This window comes from Eublepharis macularius, chromosome 7 (genome assembly GCF_028583425.1).
Source record: "Eublepharis macularius isolate TG4126 chromosome 7, MPM_Emac_v1.0, whole genome shotgun sequence".
NCBI lineage: Eukaryota > Metazoa > Chordata > Lepidosauria > Squamata > Eublepharidae > Eublepharis > Eublepharis macularius.
The window spans coordinates 82567406-82592662 of record NC_072796.1 but is presented as its reverse complement, the minus strand read 5'-3'; the positions used below and the strand labels follow the sequence as shown (position 1 = coordinate 82592662).

The following is a 25257-nucleotide window of genomic DNA, read 5'->3' as shown; positions in this document are numbered from 1 at the left end:
GGCCCGCAGGGAGAGAGTGTGTGTGAAGATGATAGTCTTGATTTTTTGTATTTTATTTTTGTACATGCTACAAAAATAAAACATAAAAAGCCGTAGTGTCCAGTTAATCAAATAATTTAAATAGAGGATGGCTCTGATCTGTTTACTTCTGGAATCCCAGAATTCTGGCAAGCATCCGGTGATTCCAGCTGGCACAGCTGGCACTTGGGCCTCTCCATTTTGGAGTAAATTCTGCTCTTCATTATTTCAATGTTTGCCCTGTCTCAGCACCCAAAGTAGGGTAAGGGATTCTAATTTTCCTCTACAAAAGCTTCAATATGTTTTTCATAACTATGAATGGCATATATTTGCTTCTTCCATCCACAAAGCTGAGATAAATTACTAAGTTCAAACAGTGCAGTAAAATTATTGTGAGTGTTCTGCATTTGCTGCATTTATATAAAGCTATAAATTGAGAACAATGGAGGGTTTTTATTATTTATTTATTTGTATGACACAGTCTGCATACATGGAGCCTTACATAGTACTCTAAACAAAAATAAAAAAATAGACAGGCACCTGCTCTCAAACAGTTTATAGACTAAAACAGACAATCCGAGAAGAGCACAGCAGAAGCCCGTGTAATAGCTGAGCATTAGAACTAAGTGCAATCCTAAGCCGAAGGGTTTATTATGGTCACAAGACCAGCCACGTAAAGTACAGATATTGCAACTGCGTAAAATACAGTTCTCTGGCTATCCTCTAAAAGATATACCCAAAGGGTTTCAGGACTAAAATCCATATAATACTCTAATGTGTTAAATCTATAGAGTAGTGGGATAATTGATTGTATCCTTTCTTCTTGATAGAATTCGCAGTGCAAAAGTATGTGTGTGATAGTTTCGACCACTTTATTTGAACAGGGACAACAACGCTGCTGCAAAGGTAGACAGGAGAATCTCCCATACAAAACTGCAGAGGGGAATGTGTCAAATCGTGCCCTAGAGAAGGCCCATCTACATCTTTCGTTTGTAATGTCCGAAAGATATGGGGATATGGTGTAACTCAGTCCTTTTTAAAAGCTCTTATAGCTTAGAGGGCGCACTGCCTCATCATTTTGGGACTCTATATTAATTAGTCTTTGGGTGATTAAAGCTTTTGCTTTGTTGAGTCCCATATCAAACAGGGCTACCGGGTCCAAGCCAATCAATTTAATTTTATCAGCTATCTTTGAGCATCATGTAGGATAAGGGTCAGAAGCTAACAACAAAGGAATTAAACCCTTTGGCTCAAGATGAATTCTTAGCCAGTAATAGATGACATGTTCCCAGATTTTTATTTATTTATTTCAATTCTGGGCAAACCAGCTTCTTGCCTAAGCAGAGTTACTCCAGTCTAAGCCCACTGATTTCAATGGACTTAGACTGGAGCAATTCTCCTTAGGATTGCACTGTAAGAGTTGCCACATGAAAAAAAGGGGGTTGGAGACGGATTTGAAGAAAGAGATCATGGCGAACACTTTCAAGGAAGGAGTTTCATGCAGAGAGGACAACATGAGAAAATAGATTCGAATCATAATAGAGTGCAAGAGATCTTCGGGTGACTGAGCCTGCTTGCAGGAAGAGCGGAATACAAATTGAATATAATAAAATAAATAAATAATTAAATGGTAGAGTTGGAGGAGGGAAGGTTCTGCCAGGCAAGGATATAATAGGAAAGACGGTCTGGAAGAAAGTCTGTGGAAGGTTATGGAAAGCTCTTTGAAGATTAGGAAAGTTATTTGTACTGAAATCAGAAGTGGATAGGAAGCTATAAGAGATTTCATGAGTGGCATGGCACAGTCTGAATGATGGAGTGGTGACTTAACAGTGTAATGCATCCTCCTTAGTCCACTGACGTCTAGAAGGATTTAGAAGGTTGTACCTCTGCTTAGGATTGCACTATTAATTTGGACAGAGGGAAGAACATTGTGTGATAATGGAAAGCCAAAGAGAAGAATGTTGCAGTAGTCAAACTGGGAGATGACTGGAGGGAAGTATAGAGATAGTAGCAAATGAATGAATCACTGAATTAGATTAAGTCCACGGTGGAAAATGAGGAGAGCAGAGGCAAACTTCAGAAGAGCATCAGAAGTGAAGAAGAAACTACAAGGATTGCTAGAATGGATATGGATCAGGGTGCTATAGCAGAGTTTCTTGGGTGAACAGGAGAGGAAAATGAGGAATGCATAAATTTAATCACAGCCATCTAAGTCTCTTGATTTGTCAGCAGCCCAAGAGCATGGTGTTAACAATGGTAAAAATCAAGCAGGGCTGAGGATTAGTGGGATGAACAACTCTGTAGGTCAGTGGGGCAAACACGTTAGGAGCTAAATATAAATGCAGAGTCTAAGAACGAAGCAGGAGGATCAATTTGGAACAAAAACAGCACAGGAAAGTAGATCTAGATTCCACACACACACACACACACACACACACACACACACACACACACCCGCTCTTTATCTCACTGCAACCTTTGCTGTTAGCACTTCTGGTATGGGAACTTGACTGAACACAAAATGCTAAGAGCTGTGGGGAGTACAGTGAAGCAAGGCACAGGAGCGGGTCCTTGCCTTCTTGCCCACTGCTTTAGATACATGGAGATCCCCTTGTCAAGTCTAGTTTGGCTACAAGAGAATACACAAAAAAGAGAGGCTTTGTCTACGATTGGGGGAAAATTGGTTCAAAGTCATAAAGTAGAAGGAGAAAAGGGAAGAGACAGCTTGGTGGTGTTAAGTTTCAACTAGTTATCAAAGAGCAAGATGGGACAAGCAGAGCATGTCTACTTGGAAAGTAACTTTCCCTTGCCAAAAAAGAGGCTAATTGCCCTGAGACCAAAACAATCAGGTCCTGATGGTATGTGGCTGGAAGTCAGAAGGGGCTGCTGCTGCAGTAGGCAAAGCACATTACATTCGCTTGGAAAGTCCAAGTTCTGTGCAATTGTTGTCAATATCCTGATTAAACTCAGGCTTATTAGACTCCCAGAACTGTGAAGATATGAATGGGAAACTAGTTGTGAATAAACCTGGATTTATAAAAATGATTAGAACCTAATATAAGGGAGCAGCTAAGGAACAGTGCATTTCTTATCATCTGATAGAATACATTTCCCCTCCAAACACAGTGGAACGCAGTGCCGCTCTCCACTTTTTAGGTTACAATACTGTGTCAAAGTCTGCACACGTGAGCACATTTACATTTTACTTATTTATTTGGATTTGTATTCTGCTCGCTCCGCAAGTGGGCTCAGAGTGGATTACAGCCAGAGAATATAAAATCAAACAGGGTAGTATAAAAATATAAAAATATCAGTATAAAATTCATTTAAACAGCAACGCACATATTGCACAATCCTCCAGTATCAACAAATCTGTGGGGCAGGGTGGCCAATTGATAAAGGCAGCAAAACCAGAAGGGCATACTGCCCCCCACCCATTGGCAAAAGGCTGGTTGGGTGGCTCTCCTGCCAGGGCCATTATATGCCTGGCAGAACATCTCTGTCTTACAGTTGTGGTGGAATGATAACAAATCCTGCTGGGCCTGGGTCTCCTCAGACAGAGTTCCCCCAGGTTGGTGCCAGAACCGAGAAGGCCCTGGTCCTAGTCAAGGCAAGGCAAATCTCCTTGGGACCAGGGATCACCAGTAGATGTCTATTTGCTGAGCAGAGCACCCTCTGGGGAACATATGGTGAGCCCGTAAGCCAGTAAAGCTTATGCCTCAAATCAAGGAATAGGAATGTAACCATAACACCTTGGCCAAATCCACATTACTTCTTTTTTTCCGCGTTTTCCCCGCATTCTCCCCGCAATCTTGAGTGCCGGTCACATTACCTCATTAAACAGACGCATTTCATTCGCATTTCTCCCGAATATGTGGTCACAGTTTTTCAACGGGAGTTTCACGGTGGCCGTGAACAGTCCAATGCGCAATTTACGCGGTTTTTTTAAAAACCACCCCCCCTTCCTGTCTCTCCGGCCGTTCCGAGAGTTCCTATTGGCTGATTCAACTTGCAAGTGCTCCGTAGTCTGCAAAAGACTGTTTTTGACTTCATAGCATTGGATTTATTGATTATGCTGTTTTTGAATCAAATCTGGTAGTTTGAAAAATCATTTTGGGGTGAATCCATCCTCAGAACGGACTCGCAAAACTTCCTTTTTAACTGTTTTTTATTTTTTTATTTTATATTACTGTAATATCGAAATTACAGTGAATCAATCATTCAAAATAAAGAAAACAGTCGCTGCCGAGGGCCGCCCCAGCGGCGGGGCTGGAGGCGCTGGGAAGCCGGCGGGCTCATCGCTCGCCTCCTCTCCCGCCGGGGTCAAGAAGGTGCCCGGCAGACCGAGTCGAAGCCTGGGCGCAGCTGGAGGCTCCCAGCTCAGAGCGGAGAAGGGACTGGCCGAGGCATCCCCGGCTGAGCCGAACGGCAGGGCTTGCGGGGGCTGCCGAGACAGCAAAGGTGGCTTGGCCCGTGGGCTGGCACATCCGCGGAGGGGGGCTGAAGATGAACAGGGATTTTAAAAACTGCTGCCGAGAGAAGCGGCGGCGGCGGGCCGGGGATGCCGGCCGAGGAGACAGCCGCGTCCCTCCAAGCCTCTCTCTGCAGTGAGCCAGTGCTGCGCTGCTGGGGGGCGAGGATGCGCTGCGCTGCGAGGCGCCCTCTCCACTGTGGGCACTCCGGCTCAGGCGCTCGCCACGCAGAGGCCCAGCTCGCGGGGCGCCTGCCCCTGCGAGGTCGCCCATCAGCGCGGCGGTCCGCGGGAGGGGAGGGGGCGCAGCCTTCCCCCCTTGGGGTAAACGGCCCTCTGGCCACCAAGCCGGCTTGACCCCGCAGGTGCTGCCGCTCCAGTCTTGGAGAGGGGGGAAGGGGGAGCGGACGGCTGGGTGGCGTCTCGGCACGCTCCACTCGCACAGACATGCAACCCGCACCTTTCAAACCAGCCTTTCAAACTGCACCTTTCAAACCACCTTTCAAACCAGCCTCTTCATCCAAAGTGACTGACCGGCCTGAACCCGCCCAAAGCTTGGCTTTGTGAAACTTCAGTAAAATTCGAGCACTGAACTGTCCTGCATAGGAAATGCCCACGAAAGCTTCCCGCATGCTTCAAAATGTCCAAAAAAGAAACGGAAGAGCCATCAGTGCTGTCAGTGGGGGAAAGAGAGGCATCATTATCTTCAATGATGTTTCTTTATAACACAAGATCGAAATAACGGAAAAGTGAGCTCAAAAAAATTTTTAAAAAATGGGCGGGGAAAAAAGGTCCCGCCCAAAAAAGCAGTTTTCGAGCGGCCGTGTGACCGGAGAGACGCGCGAGAAAGGCGAATTGGAAGCAGGGATGTGAACGAAGAGAAAAAAATCACGGATTGGAGGCAAACGGAAGATATCCGATAAACATGCGGGTAATGGGTGAATGTGGATTCGACCCTTGACTTTATGAGCCATTACACTGTCAATAAGTATGCAGACACCAGGACATGAACTATTGCATAATGTATTCTGTTGGCAACTTCAGAAGCCTGTTGCTTTCTTAGGGATTGCTTATATAATATGTTATTCACTTGCTAGTTATTTACCCTTCTAATAGTGGAAATTTTTGAAGGCAAAAGTTAATGTCTCAGAAATATAGATTCTTAAAAGAAGATCCACCTAATTATACAAGATAATCTTAGAAGTAAAATGAACAAGCCTAAAAAGTGTTAGAAAGCAAAACTAGAAAAAGGTGTCTCTTGATGTTATGGTGCATCTCATAATTTTGCAAAGAGAAAGATGGATGTGGAAATAACTTCTTAGAAAGTGTGCTAAAAAAGCTCCACCCTTTTCAACCCCAATCTGCATCCTGATATTTCAACATTTAAACTTTTAAGTGTAATTAGCACTAGTAAAATATCATGTTCTTCTGGAGAAGCAGGTGTTCTTATTAGCATCTACTGAATGTGTATTAAAATAAATTCCTATTTCTATTTCAACAGAGGAACAAACACAACTCTGCATTGGAAGATTAATGATGGTAACATGATTTAACCACTGGCATACTTACAGTTACATTTCTTCTGTACAAATCTAAGCTTGCATGCTGTTCTGTAGGTGGATAAACGGATGCGATCCAGATCTTGAGCCCCTAATAGAAGAGAACAATATTCTATGATGTTTGCAGTTTATACCTTGCATATAAAAGGAAGAACACAAAGAAATGCTCTCTTGTTCATTTTCAAGGCTGTCTTTTCTAACTAGAGAGAATGAGGGGGAGATTGCAAAGTTAAAAATAGTAAACAATAGAGTAAGTCTTCTGTCACTTTGAAAAACAATCTAATCAACCCACAAGCTAAAAGACAAAATGGCTGACTTCCAACATCGTGAAAAACTCTTTATTTTTAATATTTAAACTACAAAGAATACAATAAATATCCTTGATTGATTAGCTGGTTCAGAATCAGGTATTATTAAATATTCAAACCAACATATTTACTTTAGCTATAAGACTGCTAATAGAAAAACAGAACAAAATAAAGAGTCTTGGAGTATCAAAATGGCAGCTGCTGCAGTAAGTCAAGTAAAAGTATCTCAGTTTGGTAAGTGCAACTTGACCACTTATGGCTGTGTGTTGACATTCTCAGGGAGCAAAACTAATCAAGTCTACTTGGCAGTAAGTCCTCTTTTATTCAATAGGGCTTACTCCCTTTAAAGTATTATTAGAATTGCAGGCTTAAAGTTGCCACTTCCGATCATGCTCCAATACCAATTTCCACATAAGCACAAATGTTCAAGCATTCCTTCTGCTTCTGTTACTAAATTATAAATATGTGGTTGACTACTTACATTTTTTTGCATTCAGATTAAGCATTTATTTATAGCAGGCATTATGGCTTTACCCATATGCCTCATCAAACCCCTGTTTGGTGATGGGCATAAACATGAACACAGATTCCCATTTTGTGCAAAGCAAACTCACTCTGAATTTGCCCAGGCACTGATGTTTTGACATCAGTATATGAGAACAGAGGTCACCCAGTCTGAACAACTGCAGTTGTAGAGAAAATCTTATGCAAACTTGAGCTGAATGTAGTAAAAAAGCATTATATTTACTGACTTGTGTGACCCAACAAGTGCTGCTCCAATCTATACAAGCGTACTATGCTCATAAACACTGTTTTCTCTGGTGTCAGGAATCCTATATGCATATACTGAACATTCTTCATCACGTAGGCTGCAGATGGTAGCTGCTGTTACTACATGGTCAGAACTGAACACATTGCTGGGGTTGATGAAAACTGTGCTAGTCCAAGCCTTCTGGTTCAATTCTGCAGGTTACAAAAACTGCATTTCCCAATAACCCTGTTGCGAGCGGCCATCACAGAACACTTGCTTTGCACCCCGGAAGTTCCTGGCACTTCCACTTCATGGTTGAGCATCTGCCAGGAACGCTTGCAGGAACAGAGATCCTTGCCCACCACAAGCCCCTATACACATATAGAGCTCTTGAAAAAAATTTCAAGCAAAATACTCACAGATACACTGCACACTGACAATCATCAGGTTTCAATCAGTTGATACTATTATGAGTCAAAAATTACAGAATGTCCATGACAGGAAATAAATAAGTGAAAATATAATAAATGAGTGAAGGTGATGTGGGTGAAATTCATGTACAAGAGAAATCTGAAACAAGAGTGGACTTCCGGTTTGGGATTCATGGAGGTCTAACGCAGCTCCACTTGCGGAGCTGACCGGACTGCCGTTTTAACCGGCCGGTGGGGTGAAAATAGCCCGCGGCCGACTGCTCTCAGGCGGGGAGCAGGCAAAGAACGCTCAAGACCCTAGGGTGAGCTAGATCTCGGACGAGGGGGGGCTCTACACAACGGGTCCCCTCCCGATCCTTGAGGTCCCACCTTGCGACGGGTCGGCTATAATCTCTGCGGCAGTTTTGGGGCCAATTCGGCTGGCATAAGACCTACATACCCAAGCTTCGATTGGGGGAAGAAGCTGAGAGGAGAACTTAAAATCGAAACAGCGATTACAACCCGAGAAAAGTGAAGAGAAGGTAAAGATCATTATCTTCCGATACGGGACAGATTGATAAAAACAGAGAAGGAAAAAAGTAGATTTTTAAACTGCAACAGACTAGTGAAAAGGAGGGGAAGACTCGGCAGGAATTGTATTTGAAAAGAGACTAAGCTTAAAGAAGTTATTAGAGAAATCGGACTATTGTTTTGAATACCTGTGGCTTTGGAGCTGTGAGAAAAAGACACCATCGCGAGATCTGCTGTGGGAAGACGGGAGACAGGAAGTGCGTAATAACAATAGAGTGGCTGGAGAGAAGCGGCCCTTGCTGGAGGGCAGGAAGTAGGGAATCGCCATTTTTGAAAGGGGAAGGGTCGCGGCTTCAGCGGAAGAGGAAGTAGGCCATCTTGGATTACAAAATCATAGAGAAACCATAGAGAAAAGACGCCCGACATTTTGGACTCTTTAAAATTTAATTTTTAAAAGAAGATTGGGACATTTAAAACAGAAAAACGTTAAATTTTACGCCACGGAGTTAAGGAAGAGAGCGGATTCGTGGGAGCGAGCTAAAGCAAGCCCCACGATGTCAAAAAAAGAGTGGCAATCGGCAATAGAAAACCTGGATAAAAACTTGGACAAAAAACTTTTAGATATGATCAAAGAACTTAAGGACACGAAATTGGAGCTGATAAAAGAGGTCAAAGAGGTTACACAGACAGTAAAATCGGAGCTGTCAGAAGTGAAAAAAGGCATGGAAACAATACGAAGTGAATTACAAGGAACGCAGCAGAGAGTTAAAACAGTAGAAGACGCGATGGAGAATTTAGCAGACACGCAACAAACAGAGATGAGATTGGTGAAGGGGAGAATGTCAGTTGCAGAAACTAAACATATGGAGAAGCAGCTACGTTTTCGCGGCTTGCCAGAAGTGGAAGGGAAGTCAGCGCAAGAACAGATGACTGAGGTGTTGGCTGAATACCTGGGGAAGGAGGAGGAGGAAGTTGTGGCTATCCTAAACGTGGCATACCGTGTGAATTCGAGAATTGCAACCCAGAGGAAATTACCAAGAGATGTGATTGTGCAGTTTACAACACGAAACATGAAAGAGAGGATTGTGACAAAACAGTTTCAAGATCCATTGGAGATTGATGGCAAGACGATTATTATAATGAAAGAACTGCCCAGATCAGTGTTATTGGACTGGAAAAAATATAAAGTGCTAATTCAGATTTTGAAGGACATGAAAATCAGGTACAGATGGGAGTTACCGGAAGGAGTGTCCTTTGAGTTTGGAGGGGCAAAAAAACGTATCAGATCTGAGCGAGAGATGGAGCGATTTATTAAGGACAATGAAAAAGACTTACCATCAAGACTATGAATATGGAGTGTAAAGTATTATCTTGGAATGTAAATGGACTAAACTCACCGAATAAGAGGAAAAATATTTTTCACTGGCTACTAAAACAAAAATGTGATATTGTTTGTTTGCAAGAGACCCATATTAGAAAACAGGATGTAAAATATTTAAAATCTGGAAAATTGGGCAAAGAATTTGCAGCGGCCTCTAACAAGAAAAAAAGAGGAGTGGTGTTGTACATAAAAGAGGAGCTACAGCCAAAACTTGTTATGAGAGATGTGGAAGCTAGATTTGTAGCAGTGGAATGCATTTGGAATTTAAAGAGAGTGTTGGTAGTCGGACTTTACGCACCTAACGGTGCAAAAGAAAGCTTCTTTGAGGATTTAAGGAAGCATCTAGACGATCTTGCATATGACCAGATAATTCTTGCTGGAGACTTCAATGGAGTGACAGACTTGGAACTAGACAAAAAGACTATAACGGCACAAAAGAAAAGAGGACTATTGCCAAAGCTTTTTTTTGAGTTGATTCAACAAGAGACTCTCGAAGATGTATGGAGGAGAGAATACCCTAAAAGTAGACAGTTTACTTTTTATTCTGCAAGGCATTCTACATTATCAAGAATTGATATGATCTGGGCCTCAAAAGACTTAGCGTTATGGACTAAGGAGGTAGAAATAATGCCGATGGTAGGCTCAGATCACAACCCAATTATGTGGAAATTTGGAAAAAGGAGAAAAAGGAAAGCATGGAGAATAAATGAGGACTTGTTACAGGAAAGAGAGAATATGGAAACATTGAGAAGAGAGACAAAGTTTTTTATACAATACAACGTGAATAAAGAAGTACCAACCAATAAAGTTTGGGATGCTTACAAGGCGGTTGTAAGGGGCATACTAATGGACTTAAATGGTAGAGCAAGAAAGAAGAAAGAGGAGAAAAGACAAGAGATTGAGGAGAAAATAAAAGCCAAAGAAATACAGCTAAAAAAGAGACCAGGGAAAAAGAAGGTATACCAGGAAATTAAAATACTTCAAGAACAGCTAACAGCAATGAATAATAAAGAATTGGAGTGGAATCTTAAAAGACTGAACCAAAAAGCGTTTGAGGGTGCTAATAAACCTGGAAAGTACCTGGCATGGCAATTGAAGAAGAAAAGGGAAAAGAAAATAATAAATAAAATTTGTGAAAACAACAAAACGTATTTGGAGCAGACTACCATTAGTAGAGCCTTTTATAAATTCTACGCTAAGCTGTATAATAAAAAAGAAGTAAACAAAGAATCAATAGCGTCATATTTGGAGAAAACCAAACTTCCAGAGATCTCGGAAGCTTGGAGAAATAAGTTGAACAGTGAAGTAACTGACGAGGAAATAAGTAAGGCAATACAATCTGCAAATCTAGGAAAGGCGCCAGGGCCAGATGGACTTACGGCTAAATTTTATAAGACAATGGCTAATGAACTGGCACCATTCCTAAAAGAGGTGATGAATGGGGTCTTAAGGGATCAAAGGATTCCAGACACTTGGAGTGAAGCGAACATATCATTGATCCCAAAAGAGGGCCAAGACCTGACTAATGTGAAAAATTATAGACCTATATCGCTACTCAATAATGACTATAAAATTTTTGCGAAGATATTGGCGGAGAGATTGAAGGGGTGGCTCTCGGAAGTTATAGAGGAGGAACAAGCAGGCTTTTTGCCAGACAGACAAATAAGAGACAATTTAAGGACAGTGATCAATGCTATTGAATATTATGACAAGCGTTGTGACAAAGAGGTTGGTTTCTTCTTTGTAGACGCTGAAAAAGCGTTTGACAATTTAAACTGGGACTTTATGTTTGCCACTATGGAAAAGCTACAATTGGGAGAAAGATTCATCAGAGCAATTAAGGAAATTTACAGAGACCAGACTGCAGCAATCGTGGTGAATGATGAACTGACTAAGAAATTGACGATAAGTAAAGGAACAAGACAAGGTTGCCCGTTATCTCCATTGTTGTTCATTCTAGTATTGGAGATTCTGATGATACAAATACGTCAAGATGAGGAAATTCGTGGAATAAAAATAAAGGACTATTCATATAAGGTCAGAGCATTTGCGGACGATATAATGTTAATTGTAGAGGACCCATTGGAGAACATGCCAAGAGTGATAGATAAGATCAAGGAGTTTGGAGACTTGGCAGGTTTCTTCATTAACAAAAAGAAGTCAAAGATACTATGCAAAAACATGACTAAGCAGAAACAACAATTGTTAATGGAAACAACGGATTGTGAAGTAACAAGTAAAGTGAAATATTTGGGAATTGAATTAACTGCAAAGAACATAGATCTATTTAAAAACAATTATGAAAAACTATGGACTCAGATAGAGAGAGACTTGATTAAATGGAATAGACTGAATTTGTCATGGTTGGGCAGGATTGCAGCAGTTAAGATGAATGTGTTACCAAGAGTAATGTTTTTGCTACAGACAATACCAATCATCAGAGACTCTAAACAATTTGAAAAATGGCAGAGGAAAATATCAGATTTTGTTTGGGCAGGCAAGAAGCCTCGAGTGAAAGTGAAAGTTTTACAAGATGCAAAGGAAAGAGGCGGAATGCAACTGCCCAATCTGAGACTTTATCATGATGCAATCTGCCTAGTTTGGTTGAAAGAATGGATGACATTAAAGAACAAGAAACTACTAGCCCTAGAGGGATATAAAAAAATATTTGGATGGCACGCATATTTATGGCATGACAAAGTAAAGGTCAACTCGATGTTCCTGCATCATTTTGTTCGGAGAAGTCTATATATAATCTGGAAGAAGTACAGAATTTATTTACAAGAAGGAACTCCTTTGTGGGTGGTTCCGTATGAGGTGATAGACCCGAGAGCTGTTGATAATGAACAACAATGTTTAACGTACAAAGAAATAACTAAAACTGAAGCATCCAAACTCAGAATAAAGACACAAGAGGAACTATCACCCAACTACGACTGGTTCCAGTATAGACAGATCAGAGACTTATATAATTCGGACTCTGTAAAGGGAGGTATACGAATAGAGAATTCGGAACTAGAGCAGACCCTTCTTAAAGAAGATAAGAAAAGAATATCCAAGGTATACCAAGTACTGTTGAAATGGTATACCGAGGATGAGATAGTTAAAATACAAATGGTGAAATGGGCTATAAACTTTAATAAAGAAATAACAATGGAGGCATGGGAATACTTGTGGAAAACTACAATGAAGACAACGACATGTACTAATATTAAAGAGAACATCTACAAAATGATTTATCGTTGGTACATGACACCAAAGAAGATTGCGCTAGGGAATTTGAATACTTCTAATAAATGCTGGAAATGTAAGAAGCATGAGGGCTCCCTCTATCATATGTGGTGGTCGTGTGAGGTAGCTAGGCAGTACTGGGGGGAAATAATAAGAGAAATGAGTGAAATTTTACAATTTCAAATTAATAAGAACCCAGAACTCCTGCTACTGAACTTGGGAATGGAGGGAATTCCAGCCCAATACAGGACGTTGATATTTTATATGACAGCAGCAGCTAGACTTCTGTATGCGCAAAAATGGAAAGTACAAGAAGTGCCAACTATTGAAGATTGGATTTACAAATTGCTGTATATGGCCGAAATGGATAAGATGACAAGAAAACTGAGAGATCTGGACTCAGGGCAGTTCAACACAGACTGGGAGAAGCTGAAACAATACCTGGAGAAGAAATGGGAGGTGGGAGGAAAACTGTGGCAGTTTGAGAACTACTGAAGCACTGAAGTAGAGGGGGGAGACTTTACCGGGGGGAGAAGAGATAAATGTGAATTAATAAGCAGTCAGATTAATAGATTGATATATATATAGATATATATAGGTTAATAAACAGAACATAGAGAAAATAATTAATTATAAGGTTTAAATATAAGGATTGATTAACTAACAATATTTTCTTTCTTTTTGGTAAGTTTTGCACCAAACTGAATGTCTGAAGAAATAGATGGGTCAAATTGATTGACTACGTGATGAGAGATATATAGAATTATTATAAAAAGATAGAATGAGTAATATATAGAGAATAAGTCAAATTGTTTGATATAAATGAATGTATGATCTATATGGTTTATGATATATAGAAATATTTGAAATTGAAAAATGGGATAAATTGTTTATCTAAGATGGAAACAAAGACTTACAGTTTGGGCATACAATGTTAAAAATAGTCAAGGATGTACTGCTTAGAATAATGGAGAATATATATTTGTTTTAGATAGAGGAAGCTAATAAAAATAAGGGAAAGGGGACAAAGGGTGGGAAAGCTGTTGGAAGTCAACAAAAAGGGGGGGAAAGGGAGGGGGTTAGAGACGAAAAAACTGGGGAAAATTGAATGTAAATGTAAAAATAATGTTCTAACCCAATAAAAAAATTTTTCAAAAAAAAAAGAAATCTGAAACAAGAGATCTATCAGTGGACCAGAAAACTAAATATTGTTTGGTTGTTGTGGGTTTTCCGGGCTGTATTGCCGTGGTCTTGGCATTGTAGTTCCTGACGTTTCGCCAGCAGCTGTGGCTGGCATCTTCAGAGGTGTAGCACCAAAAGACTCCATCTCCATCTCTGTCTTTTGGTGCTACACCTCTGAAGATGCCAGCCACAGCTGCTGGCGAAACGTCAGGAACTAGAATGCCAAGACCACGGCAATACAGCCCGGAAAACCCACAACAACCATCGTTCTCCGGCCGTGAAAGCCTTCAACAATAAATATTGTTTGTGAAGAAAATGCCCTCTTTGTTTTGGTTTTATGATTAGACAAGAGAGAACAAATAGGTAATAGATCTGAAATCCCAAGTTTGAACTTATTTTAGAGGAAAATGCATGTCTCCCCTCACCCATGTTACTTTTTCCCATTCCCATCTGGCATGTACTTGACTAGATCTTTTTACCAATTGGCTGCCTGGATACCATCTGCTCCTGGCAGAAGCTACGCTGAACCATTTAGTGTATCATCCTAAAAGTTTTTGATTTTCTCACAAGATGGTTTTCTGTTAACAGACTAAGAATTTCTGCCCTCTGTTGGTAAAGTTGCTGAGCACTTGGAATTCAGCGGACCAAGCTGTTTCTCTCATGGCAAATGACAAGTATTAACTTTAAGTGAAACAACTCATACCTTTTAAAAGAAACTGTACTATTAAAAAGATACATTTTGTCATCATCATTCTTTTAAAATAACGATAGGATATAGTGCAGAACTGCAGTCCTAAACTTGTATTAATCAATCTTAATAAATAAATTGCAAAGCAGAGATACTCAAACATCTTTTAATGATAAACTCCTTTTCAAGGCAGATAATCATCAACAGCTTTGTGAACCCTCATTTCATCCAAATCACTGTAATGTAGATGCATTCCTGCCTTACTAATGCTACGTACTCAAGACTGTATCCTTTTAATCAAAGTATTAATTGGGTCTTGAATAAAAAGGGCAAAGTAATATAGATTAATTATCTAGAGTAGGGATGTGTGCCTTAGGTTCGGGATTCAGGTTTTTGACCCGATTCGTGCCCGATCTGGAAAGATTTTGGCATTTCTGAATCAGCCTCAGCATTGCTGAAGCGATTTGGAAATGCTTTAGCAAAGCTTACCAAAGCGATTCGGAACGCTTTGGTAAGCTTCAGGTGGTGTGGCAGCAAACCTCTTGTTGACTGTTCCTGCAAACTTGCAGGAAAAAAGTGCTTCCTGCAAGTTCCAGCCTTTTTTTTACCCAGTGGGAGGGAGTGAGGGAATGAGAGAGGGGCAGAAGGGGGAAGAGGAAGGGGGATCGGGGAAGGGGGGGACTCAGAGAGTGTCCAATCCCTGCAGCAGCTTTCCTTCCCTGGGGATTCTCTCTGGAAGGAGGGTGCCATTTTAAAAAAATACTGCAGGGACTTAAACTGGAGGCTTGCCTTTTAGCCAGCCTCCATTTTGACATGAGACTGGTGGCTGTTTCCTTTTCACTTGCCTCTGTCTCTGAGGTCTGGGCTGTGACTTGGCTGCAGGGCCGGCGTGGCCATTGAGGCCAGGTAGGCAGTGGCCTCAGGGCGCAGGGTGCCGGAGGGGGCGCCAGAGGAGGCGCGGGGGGTGGGAGCGCGTGCCACGGGAGCTGCAGCCTCCGAGCTCTCCCGCCCTGCGCCGCCGCCGCTAGCATACGCCCAGGCCAGGCGCAGCAGCTGCGGGCATCTGTGGCGGCGCAGGGCAACCGAGCAGGAGAGCTCAGAGGCCACCCGTGCACCGTCCCAGCTGCCGACCGCAGCGATCAGGCCGGAGGCGCGCGAGCACCCATGATGATGTCACACGTGACATCATGACGCAGGCTGGTGCGTGTGTGCATGCACATGCGTGCCCGGCTCGCCGGCCAGCCACAGGCATCAAAAAGTCTGGCGCCGCTGCTGCTTGGCTGGCCTGTCTGGGACTTACTGCTGGACCTGCTGTGCTGACTTCTGGATCTGCACCTGGAGACTGGTAGGAGAGTCACTAGTGTTTTTTTCTCTTTGGGGGAGGTGGATAGGGGCACCTTTGGGGAGAGCATAACATGGCCCCCTGAAAGTCCAATCTTTCTGAAACTTGAGGGGTTTTGAGAGGACAGGTAGGAGTAGGACCCCTGCAAAATTGGTGCATTTTGTTTGCAAAATGTTGCCCCCAGCCACCTAGAAAGCCTCCCTAGTTTTCCACTTAGGGAATAATGGAGATTGGAGGTGGATGGGGCACCTTCTTTGGGGGGCCATGACATGGCCCCTCAAAGTCCAAAATTTCTGAAACTTGGGTGATCATGAGAGGAGAGTTAGGAGAAGGTCCCCTGAAATTTTGGTATTATTAAGTAAGAAAATAGCCCCTGCATAGCTGAGAATGGCGTTTACCATTGAAAACAATGGCTGAATCTTACCTGAAGCATTTTAAATACCCAAAGCCGAATACCTGAAGCAGTTTAAATACCCAAAGCCGAAGCGGCTTTTCCCAAAGTTTTTCCCCGCTTCAGTAAACCCAAATTGGGAAACCCTAATATTTTTTGGGTGCAAACCCCTAATCTACAGCATGTGTTCAAAACATCACCCTAAGATTAAAAATTTCAGAAGAAAACTGAAGAGAATCCTTTGGAAAATAGTTCAGCAATGCTGTAGAGCACCTCTGTTTTGAAAGAGGGGCAGAATACAAACACATGTCATCTCCCGCTTAAGCTTTCTTTCTTGGGTGGGGGGGCGCAAATATTTGCTTGCGCTGTAAGATGTCACATACATTTCTGATGTTTTATAAACAGCAGTATCTCCCATATGGGCCGTCATCACACGGGCTTTTATTTAGCGCTAAAATGGCGCTATTTCCCGGCAAACACCCACCTTATTCCAACACTGTAGCGATTTTCTCTCTTCTGCTTTGTGCTTGATAGTCGCGCTATTTTGTGCCTCAGTGTGAATGCCTCACATCGATGTATTTCGCCTCGCAACGTCCTATGCCCTCCCTTCAATCCCAGAATCCATTTCTTCCTGCGACTCCCCTTTTTTTAATTTTATTATGTCCTTATAACGCCATAACGACATAACACAATGCAAACTTTCAGCTGAAGTAAAAATGACTCAATTGCCATGGCAGAGTCTTCAGCGATGGGGATCATGTCAGACAGGGAGTTTTCTGCGGGCAAAGGGCTATTTATATAATTTCAAAGTTGGAAAAACAAAAGGGTCATAATGTTTTGCTCTAACGGAATGTTTATATGCTGTTATTCCGTTATAGCGGAATTAAACGCCAGAATAATTTTAAAAAAGGGGGAAGGAGCTACTTCTGCGCGGTTAGAGAGAACAGAACAGAGTGCTTCGGTGTGGACAGCTGGTGGCGCGAAGAGCCGTTAGGTGACCCAAAGAAACGTTACTGTGCCGATAACAGGTAGGACACTATATGCTGTAAATTTAACGGAAGAGATGCCCGTGTGACGACGGCCATGGTTAGCAGACTAGGAGATAACTGCAATGAATTCCAGAATTTTTTCCTGTCAGATAGAACTCCAAGTGTAATTTCCGATATGACCATGGGAAGAATTGTGAGTAAATCTGACAAAGCCATTTTTATACAAATAGTTGTTTCTGATTTATCAGTCCATTTGACATGCTTGAACTCCTGTAAGGTTCTCATCAGGGAGATAAAGTCAAGAGGAAACAGAAGGATTGAATCAAGGGGTATGTAAACATTTTGCTATCACTGAATTGGTGGAACAATCTCTTTAGAAAAACATGGTGCAGAAGCACCTGACAGAGAAGGGAGAAAGATATCTTGCTGTGCTTGTGTGAGGAACAAGCCAATAAAAAACAGACAAAAAGTCTTTTTTCTTATACCTGAAGGGATCAGAGTGGGGGTGTAGCATCCTTATTGATTGGATGCTACCTCAGGGCCTCATTTCCTCAGCAAATACAAACTCAGAGATAAAACAGATCATAAAGAGTGAGCTTTTCTTTTTCCTTGTAATATTTTATGATACTTCAAAAAGATTTATGGAGATGCCCATTGGTCAACTGATTTCAATAACAGAACCACTGCTTTTAAAACTGTGATTATTTTCTGTTGCTCTGTTAAATAAGACTTTATTATTATGAATGTTTTGCATTCTTTTTGAATCAGGAGGACTCCAGCATGTCTTGTCCGCCAGCTGTATTACTGAATGAGACAGCAGCTGAAAAAAAATTCCCAACTTTTGTGGGCATATACTGAGCTTCCAAATGAAGCATTACTTACGCTTCTGTCCTCAGTGAATGTAGTTTTGTCATTATTAGCTACAACGCTATCTTTTTTTTATAAACAAAATATTTCCTACCTAGTTGCTGATGAGAAACAAATAGCAAGCTATTGAATTAATAATATGCAAACCAACATATGGTTTGTAACTTGCTGAAATTGTATTTTTGAAATGGTATTGATCCATTTGTAAGATTATTTTTAAAAAATCACTTTCATATGCCATAATGGTTGGCAGTTTGCAGGCATAATAAAGCAATACAGTGTAAGAACTGGCTGGCATTTTCATATTCAGCAGAACTGTATTACTACTAAATAGCATATGCCAGCAGCTAATTGTGGGCATTATTAAAGGTGCCAACAAAAAAATGCATTGTATTTATTACCACTTGTGACTTTTGAATTTCAAAACTGAATTAAAATATCGTTTCTGTACAACAAATAAAGAAAAGTGATATATAAGATCTATAAGACTATTGTTTACAAACTGAGAGGTCTTTGCAGCAGATCCAGAGGAGTTAGCCGTGTTAGTCTGTAGTAGAAAAATAAAAAAGAGTCCAGTAGCACCTTTAAGACTAACCAATTTTATTGTAGCATAAGCTTTCGAGAATCACATTCTCTTCGTCAGATGCATGGAGGGCAGAAGGAAACTGGTCAAATATAGAGGAGGAGAGGGGAGGGGGGAGGAGGAGAGGGGGGATGTAAACAACTCCTTTGATATGGAGATGCAGACAGCTCCTTTTGGTGTGGGGATCAGTTTGCTTGTGTAAAGGTTCAAAGGAGAATTGGGTGCTAGGGGTTCTAGGTTCTAGGTTCAAAGGAGAATTGGGTTCTAGGGGTGCTGCTGAACTCTTTAATTTTGCTACTACAGACTAACACGGCAAACTCCTTTGAACCTTTACACAAGCAAACTGATCCCCACACCAAAAGGAGCTGTCTGCATCTCCATATCAAAGGAGCTGTTTACATCCCCCCTCTCCTCCCCCCCTCCCCTTTCCTCCTCTATGGCCATTTTCACACTACATACCTGCTTCTGGAACATCGCGAAACGTAGCGCAAAAAATGCAGAAGATAGCGTCTTCTTGCGAGAGTTTTGCGCGATGTTGCGCAAAACTCTCGTGAGAAGACTCTATCTTCCGCATTTTTTGTGCTACGTTTTACGATATTCCGGAAGCAGGTATGTAGTGTGAAAATGGCCTAGATTTGACCAGTTTCCTTCTGCCCTCCATGCATCTGACGAAGGGAACGTGATTCTCGAAAGCTTATGCTACAATAAAATTGGTTAGTCTTAAAGGTGCTACTGGACGCTTTATTTTGCAGCAGATGGAAGTGATGCTCATTGGGAAGGCAGAGATCTTGAAGGGCATGGTACTCCCCACTTTCATTGGAGTTCATCCGACCCTTGTAGACTCGGGCCTTTTCTGCATGGGTGATTTATTCCTCTCTTTTTTAGTGTCCACTCCTTAAGGATCAGATTCATTTTGGCCAACAACGTTTTCACACACTTCTTTTAATCCTGGTGTGGGTGCTGCCTTTTTTTGTCCACACTGCCATGAAACAAAGAGCGTTATGTGGTGAGGTGTGAACATCATTGTTGGCTTCCCTGTCAGTGTCACTGGTGCTGTCACATCATCACCACCACCTTTTTTATTTTTGTGTATGCCCAATTGTGTTATTACTTTATGACGTTAGGACAATGACCAAAGGCACCCAGTACTAAGGTGTTAGGGAAAAAGAGACAAATGAAAGCAAAAGGAAACCCAACATGGTGCGCATGCAGTGTTGGCATGGAGTCACCTCAAGCACCTGAGCCCATCTGCGGGGAGGGCGGGGTATCAATCAATCAATCAATCAATCAATCAATCAATCAATCAATCAATCAATCAATCAATCAATCAATCAAACAAACAAACAAACAAACAAACAAACAAACAAACAAACAAACAAACAAATAGAACGTTTAAACCAAAAAGCACAGAAGCCTAAAAGAGATCCATGTAACCCCACCCAAATTAACCGTCATTATATTGTTATGAGGTACATCTTTTTTTGTGTGAAAAAACTTATGAAATTATAACATTGTAACGTCATTAGCTCATTGTGTTTGTTTTACCCTCTGGTGCCAGCCTCTGCCTCCCAGCTCTGGGTCAGCTTGCACGAGGTTCTCCAGTTTGAATGGTGGGGGCGGAGTGTAAATCCTAAATAAAAATGTCTACTCAGAGCATGGCTGTCCTGTAACAGGGGATTTTTTTAAAACTAAGTATAATGACATTATAATGTTATAACGTCATGATGTTATAATGTTGTTATGCTTGTTTTTTTTAAAAAAATCCCTGATACAGGACAGTCATGCTCCAAGCAGACATTTTTGTTTAGGATTTATAATCCTCCCCCTGCCCCCCCCATCCAATCTGGAGAACCCTGCGCAGCCTGACTCAGAGGTAGAAGGCAGAGGCTGGCACCAAGGGGCAAACCAACACAATGAGATAACAATGACGTTAAATGTTTTAACGTTATAAAGTTTTCTTCACAAAGAAAAGAGTCTTGGGAAAGGAAGGAGATGAGGAGAAGGAGGGGGAGGGAGGAATTGAGAGGAGGATGTAGAGACCAATCAGTGAGCAATGGCCTGCAGAGGGAGAGAGGAACAGAGGAAGGAGGAGAAAAAATGAATGGAAAATTCTGCATGAATAGAAAGCAGACTCAAAATTGCAGGAAGAAAACATTGGGGAATAAGCATAGGCAGAAAATCTAAAGAGAAATCGTGAAAATGCAGCAATGAAATCTAAAGGGGGAGTTAAGCATCCATAATCTAGAAGAAAATCCAAAGAGGTATGGGGCCCAAAGTGGTAAAAAATAACTTGAGCAAAAAAGGCCTCAGTTAAGAGCCTAGGATTATACTAGATCCAGTGCTACTGCTAGATAAGCAAGTTAAAACATTTTCTACAACCTCAGTTATGCCTGGAAGATGGCCCCATACCTTGACATGGCTGATCTGACCACTTGGATCCATGCTATGGTAACAATGAGGCTTGGCTACTGTAATGCACTGTGCATAGGTCTCCCTTATAAGTTAACTTGGAAACTCCAGTTGGTGCAGAATGCTGCAGCTTGTTTACTACTGGGAGCTAGGAGGAGCATGAATATTACTCCCAATTTTGCAGTCACTTACTGGCTGCCTATCAGTTACTGGGCTCAATTCATGGTATTGGCTATCACATACAAAGCTCTTCACACCTTGGTCCAGCATATCTATGGGACCACCTCTCTCCCTATGTTCTGCCATGGCAGCTTTTCTCATCTGAACAGGGTCTCCTGCAGGTGCCACCTTGAACATGAGCAAAAGCAACAGTTGCTTGTACATGTGCATTCTCTGTGGTGCCCCCCAACCTATGGAATGACCTATCTGAAGAAGCCAGGAAAGCTACCACTCTCCTGGCTTTCCACAAACTATGCAAAAATGAATCCTCCAAGAGGGCTTTTTACTCAGATAGGAGGGCTGTACTCTAAGGAAGTGGTCTCAAAGAGATGCATCAGTAAAGAGGGACTATAGACTTTACTTGTATGCAGGGCTTTTTTTCTGGGAAAAGAGGTGGTGGAACTCAGTGGGTTGCCCTCGGAGAAAATGGTCACATGGCTGGTGGCCCCGCCGCTGATCTCCAGACAGAGGAGAGTTGAGATTGCCCTCCGCGCCGCTCAGCGGCGCAGAGGGCAATCTCAACTCCCCTCTGTCTGGAGATCAGGGGCCGGGGCCACCAGCCATGTGACCATTTTCAAGAGGTTCCGTAACTCCGTTCCACCGCATTCCTGCTGAAAAAAAGCCCTGCTTGTATGTACTCTCTGTTTATGTAAGTATGATCTTTCTGGATAGTTTATAAGTTGTTTAATGTATCAGTCTTATAATTGCTTATGCTCTGTTTAGCATTTCTTCAACTCTGTAATGGGTACCTGCTACTTTTAAAGCTTTGCAAATTTGCCTTTATATACCCAATTACGCTGTTTATTGAAATATCTTTGAAATTGACTGTATCAACTCACACTGTGTAATCTTCCTTGAGTCTCAGTGAGAAAGGGGGACTATAGATAACGTAAATAAAATAAAAAAATAATAGTAACAGTATGTAAACTGCAGATTCAGAAAACAAAAGGCCATCTACTGGAGATAATTTTTCCAGTGCCTCCAGATTCTTGGTACTCCAGTTAATCTGTTAAGTTTAAATCCTATCAAAGGTGAAGTCCCCCAGTCCGACGATGTGCCAGTCTTTCCTCTGAATTTGTTTGTTTATTTAAGTTCTGCATCACCCGGAGATTCCCACTGGGGGTGGGTGACTGTACTAGGATGCTGCCTCTCAGCATTCTAAGCCCCCCCCCCCGCCAAGAAACTGTTCCATGGGTCCCAGCAGGAACGTGTTAAGTTTCCAGGGAGAGAATGGAATCAGAATGGGATGGGTGCAATCAGATCACCAACTCAGATTTGGTGTGAGCTGCACAACATGCACAATCCTGCTGCATGTGATCCACAAGCCATATGTTATGCACCTCATTTGTTGAAGGATGTTTCTTTCACATATTTTGCTTCTGCAGTATGGGCACAGAAGCAGCGCCGGTGTTCAGAAAGTGCCAGTGTCAGAGTCTTAGGTCTGAGCTGATGATCACTAAACAGAAGCAAAGAAATTGAAAACTTGTATTTCTGCTACCGTTTATTCATTTAGTATTATCTTGTATATGTAGTCCATTTTTATCCTGCTGTCCCTCCAAGGATATCAGGGTAGTGTACATCATTCTCTCCTCCTATATTTTATCCTCACAACAACCCTGTGAGGTAGGTTAGGCTAAAAGAGTGTAACTGACACAAGGTCACCCAGTGAACTTACACGGCAGAAGGTGGATTTGAACTTGGAGCTCCCCGATCCTGGTTAAACATGCTAGCCACTGCACCCCATTGTCTCTGCTAAAGCCAAGAAGATTTCAGTCTATAATTTAGGTGGGAAAAAATTGCTCAGGAGAAGGACAAGTAGAACAAGCAATAGAGAATCAGGACATTCATGGTAAGCAGAACATCCTTAAAATTTGATGACATAGTAATTTGGCCCATTCATAGCCCTTTTCTTTCTCAGCTATATATCTGCATTATTTTAGAGATTTTCATTACAGATCCTTAGCATGAACTGAAATGGCAGAAAACTAACTTACCCAGAGCTACAAAAAAGGCAGTATCAGGTCAGTTATGTATACCTTGGAACGTGTCTGACACTAAAAGCCCTCTTGAATCCCTATTTTATAGCAGGAGCTACCTACAGCCCAGGGCATGTTCCCATACAAGATTAACTAAAAATTGCATTACATTCTCTCTTGTTTATCTTTTGCAAAAAAGCATTAATCGACCATAGAAATAACAAATGCCACAGCACTTACGCATTTCTGCAAACAGCTGCCTCCTTTCTGCCATGGTAGTTCCCCTTTTCCCACAGTCTTCAATCATTCTAGCCAAAAAAAGAAAGAAATTAAGCATATACTCAGTATCATTCAAAAGCTCATTTGCCAAAATATTTAAAATGTTCTAGTCTGCTGCTTTATTCCCCTGTAGCCAAAGGAGCACTGATACAGTCTTTTGTTTGTTTGTTTTTTAAAAAGCTTTATATTTTGTCTGAGGCATTTACTTTTCTTTGCAATGTTTTTATTTTTGTTTGAAACTATCAATCTTGTAAAACTCTATGCCACCACTTTATTGATGATCATTCTCATTTCCAGCTGGAGATTTCTCCTTCCTAAACCTTTCAGTGTTTCGCTCAGTACTGATTTATTGTCCGTCTTTGGTCAGGCCAAACAAGAGATGGTTCTGGGAGTTCCATGTCTGGGGCTGCACCAGGAGTCTGATTTGGATAAGAACTATAGCATGTGAAAGTTAGCCTTTCCACTCTACACCGTTTTCCTAGTTGTGGAGCAAACTTGCAGACACTTTGTATATAGGCTATGTCTAGTCTTCACTGGGGCTGTTTCAAGTTGAAAAAAAATATGCCATTGTCCCAGTTTGACATTCCCCAAAGTTATTCTTTATAACTCTTTATAACCCTGTGTTTAGAGCACCCTTGGGAGCCCTAAACACAGACCTCCCAACAGCTTATCTACTTCATAGTTAAAAATTATGAAAATTTAAAACTCTAAATGTTTGTTCTCTAAGATTTTTTTTAAAACCATGCACTGATGTCAGTTTACCCCACATAATTACTGTTCTATGAACATGTGCAAAACCTGGAAAACTGTATAATTCTGAAGAGGAGCAAACTTCCTTGCTGCAGCTGTAAACCATCCCACCCCCAGCCAAAGTTGGACATCAATCATCATATGGAAATATGCGATCTTCATGAAAACCCCAAAAAGCACCCACAAACAGAATGCAGGATTCCTGCAGGCTTCTGTTCATGGGATTGTATCATCTTGGTAACAAATTCATGCAGACATCCAGATCCATTTTTAATGGTTATACTTTGCCAAAGCACTCATGTGGAGACAAACATTATGTCATGTAGGGAGGATGCAAAATTAATTTTGATGTAAAATGGAGAATAATTTGCTTCTTTTAGTGAAGTCATGCTTTCTTACTTTTGACCTGAATAAAGGCTGGCGAAGAGGAGGTTAATTTCCAGTACTGGGTGAAACACTCTTTGCAGAATTAGCAGCTTCAACTACCTCAAAGTTAATAGCTGAAATGGAAAAAGGTTATTACGGTGCCCTCCTTGCCTTAATGGATTTACAGTTGCATCATGAATCCCTTGTCACATTTCTTCTAATAGCAGGTCTTTCCCAGCCGTGCATTTCAGTACTAGTCTTTGACAGTGTCACAAAACTGCTTCCCACCCTTTCCTAAGGCTTCCTATAACTGCAATACACTTCTTTTGTTTATTTGCACTTCATCTAGATGAGACACTTATGGTTTAAGAGAAAAAGGGGTTGTTAATTAATACAAAGTGTTATAACTCAGCACCATACTTGGCCTTGTTTTTTAACAACTGCATTACAGAAATCAAGTTTCATCTTGATTTATCTTTGCAATCAAGATGCTGTCTTAATATTGGGACAACATCCCTGCAAGTTCTTATTAGACAGTTTTCTGGAAGTTGCATGA

The 25257-nt window shown here is 41.5% G+C and overlaps 1 protein-coding gene across 6 annotated transcripts in view; it reads right to left on the bottom strand.

Annotated features, from left to right (window-relative positions):
• DTNA (dystrobrevin alpha) overlaps positions 1 to 25257 on the bottom strand; it is a 236753-nt gene that overhangs the window by 123426 nt on the left and 88070 nt on the right. For all 6 annotated transcript variants that reach the window (XM_054984554.1, XM_054984556.1, XM_054984555.1 and 3 more), the window contains exons 2-3: positions 23547 to 23614; positions 6059 to 6139 (exon numbers count right to left, since the gene is read on the bottom strand). In XM_054984554.1, the coding sequence (XP_054840529.1) occupies positions 6059 to 6139; positions 23547 to 23614 (149 nt within the window). The remainder of the gene's footprint in view (positions 1 to 6058; positions 6140 to 23546; positions 23615 to 25257) is intronic.